This window comes from Chrysochloris asiatica, unplaced genomic scaffold (genome assembly GCF_000296735.1).
Source record: "Chrysochloris asiatica unplaced genomic scaffold, ChrAsi1.0 scaffold00132, whole genome shotgun sequence".
NCBI classification, from domain to species: Eukaryota; Metazoa; Chordata; class Mammalia; order Afrosoricida; family Chrysochloridae; genus Chrysochloris; species Chrysochloris asiatica.
In genome coordinates, this window is record NW_006408650.1 from 935,656 (window position 1) to 941,664 (window position 6,009).

The window sequence follows — 6,009 nt, forward strand, 5'->3', positions numbered from 1 at the left end:
TGGGTGTGACTGAGTGTGTACATGTGTGAGCAGTGTGAGTATCCGTGGGTGTGACTGAGTGTGTAAATGTGTGAGCAGTATGGGTATGTGACTTAGTGTGTACACGTGTGAGCAGTGTGGGTATGTGTGGGTGTGACTGTGTACATGTGTGAGCAATGTGGGTATGTGTGGGTGTGACTGTGTACATGTGTGAGCAGCGTGGGTATCCGTGGGTGTGACTGAGTGTGTACATGTGTGAGCAGCGTGGGTATCCGTGGGTGTGACTGAGTGTGTATATGTGTGGGCAATGTGGGTATCCGTGGGTGTGACTGAGGGTGTACATGTGTGGGCAGTGTGTGTATGTGTGGGTGTGACTGAGTGTGAGCTGTCTTTATGGGTGTGAATGCCTTGTGTGTGTGTGTGTGTATGTGTGTGTGTGGCTATGTTTGAGTGTGCAGCAGTTGGTGTGAGCTGTCTGGGTGTGGGTGATGTGCCTATGTGCACATATATGTCTCTTCTGCGCAGCTCCCCATTTTCCAGATAAGAATATCCAGCATTCCAGACGACGACAACCACTTCTTGGTGACATGCCCAGCATAGAGCCCTGCCCTGCCCTCTGGCCCTATCTAGGTCATTGCATGCTCCCAAAGGCTAACCCAGACTACATGTGGGTTTCCTCAGCCCTCACCCAAAGCCAGGCGGCCGAGACTCTCACACCTGGACTTGACCCCCATCCTCTGCATCCCCCCCAACACAGGGCGGTGGTGCCGCTGTTGGGATAGCCTTAGATCGGCTGCAGCTTTGGGATGAAGTCTGTCCTGGGCACACACGGGTCCTTTGGGCGTGAGCAGTAGCTAGGAGATTAGGGACCAGAGGCCCCACTGGAAATAGGTTCTTTTCCAACAGAAGACTGAGTTCACCTCCTTGATTGTCTGACTGTATGAACGATTCCTGGATAAATAAAGGACAGGAAGCTGCACTTAAACGAGTCGCGTTACCCAAAGAGCAGCCTGGCGGACTCACTGGGAAAGCACAATTTTGTTTTTAAAAATGGGGGACAATCACAAAGATCTAGAAGGTCCCACTTGGAGTTAAGGTATATCTAAAGTCTCATTGACTTTATAGAGTCCCAACGTGAAGGTCGTGGCTGGTGATCGGGATCATGACCAGTGACCATGGCCACCATGGTCAGCACACCAGGAGGGTTGTTCTGCTGTGTGGCTTGTGTCTGTGGCTGGGCTGGGAGACTACAATCGTTTATTTTGCCTAAAACAAACAAAATGAAATGTTGGGATATTTAAGGCTATGTCAAAATAAAGTTTGCTGTCGCTGTTTTGAGCACAAAGGGCCCTTGGCCACCCCAATGTTCCTACACACCAAGGAAGACCCGGAAGGAGGTTCTGGGCCAGCTCCTTACCCTTTCTCTTGTCTCCTGGCTGCTTCTCTGACTCAAGGTTTCCTCCAAAGGAAGTTCATTCTATGTCCTGACACTGGTCTTGCTGAGACCCCACTCAAACCCCAACTCCCCCTGACCTCTCTCTTGGCCCTCTTCCTCTCCTATTTTCAGGATAACCTCAAATGGGCTCTAATTCTTGGATTAAGTGCATCCTTTACAACACATTTTGTCAGATTAGGTTATAGAGTCGGCCCAGTTTACCACCACCAGGGGGCAGAGCAGACAAGGGGCGGTAGGGTCCTGGGGGAGGAAGCCACTTAACTAGGTCATCCTCAGAGCCTGCAGGCAAATTTTGGCCTCCCGTGGGTCTATGACAGATACTGTGGGGTCCCTCTCCAACATTTTCTCACATGGACACTTCCATGAAACTCCACCAGAAACCCCCTCACCCCTGCCTGAGCACTGGGGGTCCATTAGAGGCAGCTCTAGGTGGCAAAGTTTACTGCCCCTCCTGTTAGCCTCTTCCCACCCACCGGCCTTGGCACAGCACCTGGGACAGGCCTCCACCAGTACAGGGGGTCAAAGTGAGAAACCAGGAAGGGCATCTGCTGATAGCTTGTTAGGGGTCCTCCCTGCAGGAAACATCAGAGGAGGGGACAGCCAGCCTGGACCACCGTGCACCTCACCCACAAACACACATCACAGGTCTCTGCCCTAGAACAAAGGGGTGTCCCTGGCCAGCTGGAGGGCCCTGTGGACTGTGTGCCGTGTAGCCCCCTATGTGCACACACACACACACACACACACACGTGCACACATAACGCACACGCATGCACACACATACATGCACACACGTGCGCACACGCATACATACACATATGCACACACATACACACAGTTGCTGAGCTGAAGAGCCCTGTGTGAGTTGTGTGTTGTGTAGTTTCCTGTGTAGACACACTTGCTGGCTTTGGACACCAGTAACAGTGGTTCTGAGGTCAGAGCAAGGCCTCTCCTGGTTGTCCAGCATTTATCCTCTCCCTGAGTCCCTCTGTCCACTCAGGGTGGTGGATGAATTACTGTGGGCTCCCCTCAGCCTCAGGTACCAGCACCCTCAAGTGGAGACAATGGAGGACACCGTCTGAGCTGCCTGTGACCTTGCACATACCGGAAGTAGAACCCGGTGCCACCTTGGGTGTTCATCTGACCCCTTCACCATGGCCACACCTGTCCCCACCCCAAACAGTGGCCAACACTAACCAGATGTCTGGGTAATAACCAGGTCCCAGTCAGGGGACAAGATGGCTCGGTCAGCAGTGAGACCCTCCTGGACCCCCACCTGTCCCGGCAGACCCCCTGCCTCTCCCATTGTGCCCTGTGGGAATACTTGTCCTGGAAGTGAGGTCCCACTCTGAGGTTCTCTAGGTTGGCAGGCGTCCATGAGGCCCGCCCCAACCCTCCCTGCATGGAGCTATCCTCAGGCCATCAGTGGTTAGGATGATGCCCTGCTGGCTCCTCCTCTCTCCTCCTCTGGGCACCTCCTCCAGGAAGCCCACCTTGAGTGCCCTGGCGGTTACTTGCACTGGAGTCCCAGGTGACCATTCATGAGGTTTGGGGCGGCGCCTCCTGGGCACACACAAGTCTCTGTGACAGGAAGAGTCTCACTGTCTGTGGGAGGTGAAGCACCTGCCTCCTCACTGTCTGGGCAGCAGCAGCGAAAATGACCTCCAGGCGCCCTGGTAGCTCCCTGCTCGCCCTGCTCCTCCACCTTGTCCTGCCCGGGAACCTGGTTACCCAAGGTAAGTTCTTCCTGGGCTCCTGGAGTCCCCAGGGGGGCTCAGCCCACCACTCCCTCCCAGGGTTGCAGACCTGCTCTTCCAGGGGTTAGGTTGGCTTTGAACATGTTGTTGGGGACAACGACACACAGCCATGGGCGTGCTGACGTCTGAGTGTCAGATCAAAGTGGCCTTCATTTTCTCCTTGTCCTGAACATCTGAAGTCTCTCCTTCCTGAGTTTAGCGCGTTTCACAGTCCCTCACAGGACACGGCTTTGGTTTTCAGTTTGCTTTTAGAACAGAGACGAGGTGTCACGTGGGAGGACAGGGAGGCACGCAGACAAAACCAGAACAAACCACTTCAGAACCGGGTTTGCTGAGAGGCTGCTCTTAGGGCTGCGTTACAAGAAGGTGAAAGAGTTGTGTCCCCACCTGGAAAGCTGGTCCTCCTGGCTGTTCCATGAAACAGCGTGAGGATGGGTCAGGACCAGGCAGAGCCGTGGGACCCAGGTGCCCAGAGCAGTGAGGAGACTGACTGCCCTGGGCCCTGGACACCCGCAGCACGGGGTGACTGAAGGCTCAGTGGGGAGCCGTCTACAGACAGGCAGGACAGTGGCACTGACCTCTCTAGGGGTCCCTGTAAGAGAGGGAGCAGAGCTGGGCCAGCCGTCCTTCAGAGGGTCAGCTGGCTTTGGAGAAGCGCCTTGTGCCTGGTGATGTGCCCGCTGTCCCCAGGCCCTATGCTGTCCCCTGCACTGTCCCCTGGCCCTACCAGGCTGGTGGTGACACACTGCCCCCTGCACAGACTCTGCAGCGGTGCGGCAGTCTCCTCGCTACACCATCACCCCAGAGGGCGGCTCTACCAGCATCATCTGCTCCAGCGGCATCTCCCAGTGGGGAGTCTACCTGGTCCAAACCTGGCCCCAAAATGCCAGTGTTATCTACTACGAAGACAGCGAGACGCCCACTGTGGATAAGCTGTTCTTAACACGCATCAGCTTCTCAGGGTCACAACAAAACCTAACCATCACCATGCACCGCCTGCAGCCCACCGACAGCGGCATCTACACCTGCAAGGTTCTCATGGACAGCAGCAGTCTCTTAGGCTCTGGAACCTTGGTCATGGTGACAGGTGGGACACCCCTCGACTCCCACCCGGCCTGTGTCTGACCAGGAAGGAGTGACTCCAGACATGTAGGAGCGAAGGCACCCAAAGTACCCCCTTCAAGGAGCCCCCCGAGATCTCCCCAACCCTCCACACACCCTCCGGGAACCCTAAAGGCTCTACAGGAGTCTCCCATAACGTGGGGTCATCTGTTCCTTTTTTCCAGACAAATTGTCCCACAAAACGGCCTCTGGCTTCTATGTGGCCCTAGCTGTGGTCTGCTTCCTTGTCAGGCTGTGCCTGGGGCTTACATGTGCACTAAGGAGGGCACAGGTCAGTGTGAGCCCCCAACCGTGTTCCCTCCCATTCCTGATCCCTAAGCCATTCAAGTGAGAGGATGGAGCAGGTGAAGGGCTAGCCCCAGGGAGCAGGCCTTTCCTGAGAGTTTCCATCAAATGCTGGGCACAAGGGGGACCCAGGAACCAAGGTGAGACGTGCATCTCCAGAATCTGGTGTGACCATGGAGATGTAGGAGTGGGCAGGTGGTGGGGTGGGGGTCTGGGGAAGACATTCAGGGCAAACATGTCAGGCAAGGGGGGGAGGAGGGGACCAGTGAGCAGAGGATCAGCTGATGAGGCTTCTGTGCATGCCATGGGGGCCTTGGGAGAGTGAGTGATGTGTGTGCACATGTCAGAGTCTGTGTGCGTGTGCCGGTGTGTGGACATGTGTGTGCTGTGTACCTGCATGTGTGTGTTGGAGTATGAGTGTGTATATGGTGTGTTTGTGCCTCAATGTGAGTGTGGCAGCGTTACACAGTGTGTAATGTGTGTAATTCAGGAATGTGTGGTGTGTGCACGAGTGTAAGAGTGGCAGAGCTGTGTGATGGTTGCACGTATGTGCATATGCACAAGGTGTGAGTGTTTTCATGGACATGTGTGTTGGTGTGAGTGTGTGTGTTGTACACAGGTGTGTGGCAGGTGCACGTGCTCGAGTGTGTGAGTGTGTGTGTTGGAGAGGGAGGGGAGAGGTGGCAGGAGCAGGAGCCCGGAAGTGGTCACTCAGCCATGTGCCTCAGGTGAAGGCAGGAGCAGAGACAGCCCCAGCCCCCAGCTGCTCCAGGTCTTCATCTGAGGGACATTCTGAAGCTCTGACAGCGTCAGATCCCTGAGGCCTTCAGGACGCTGCTACTGTCCAGCTCGGGCTGCGGATGGCACTGGCCGGCTATTGGGGAGCTCAGGAGGATGGGTGGTCCAGCGTCCTTGTGAGGCTGTTGAGAAGTCAACTTTGTCTTCCAGGTCCAGAAGCTCTGCTTAGGGCAGGATCGGAGCTCAGCTGACACTGTGGTCTATGAAGAAATGTCCTGCAGTCGCCACAATACCCTATCCATCCCCAACGAGTACCAGTCCATCCAGGACCCGGGAGCCTGCTGCAGGGACGCTCAGAGCACCAGCCAGCAGGGGACCTCTCAGCCTACCTATGCCAACACCCAGAGCTCTGGCTGAGGGCAGCCCAGCAGTACTGTCCACGCATACCTCCTGTGTCCCAGCCAGTTTGAGGGACACTGTCCAGGAAGCACTCCTTCCCTCTGTGGACACCAGGACAAGCTTCCACGACTCCTCATGCCTTCTCCTTCCATGGCCACTCAGGGGTTCCCCCACTCGTTGGATTTGAGAGCAAGACCATGGTCCCCTCCTCTCACATCAGCACTCCCACACCTCATCACACACATGTCCACCTCTCATAGAGTTGGGGCAGGA

At 55.7% G+C, this 6,009-nt stretch overlaps 1 protein-coding gene across 1 annotated transcript in view; it reads left to right on the top strand.

The window, feature by feature from the left end:
- The window catches only part of CD7 (CD7 molecule), a 13,573-nt gene extending 7,819 nt beyond the window's left edge, over positions 1 to 5,754 (top strand). The window contains exons 4-7 of the mRNA XM_006869620.1: positions 3,082 to 3,171; positions 3,953 to 4,279; positions 4,479 to 4,585; positions 5,548 to 5,754. Of these exons, the coding sequence (XP_006869682.1) occupies positions 3,082 to 3,171; positions 3,953 to 4,279; positions 4,479 to 4,585; positions 5,548 to 5,754 (731 nt within the window). The remainder of the gene's footprint in view (positions 1 to 3,081; positions 3,172 to 3,952; positions 4,280 to 4,478; positions 4,586 to 5,547) is intronic.
- Positions 5,755 to 6,009: the final 255 nt, after the last annotated feature.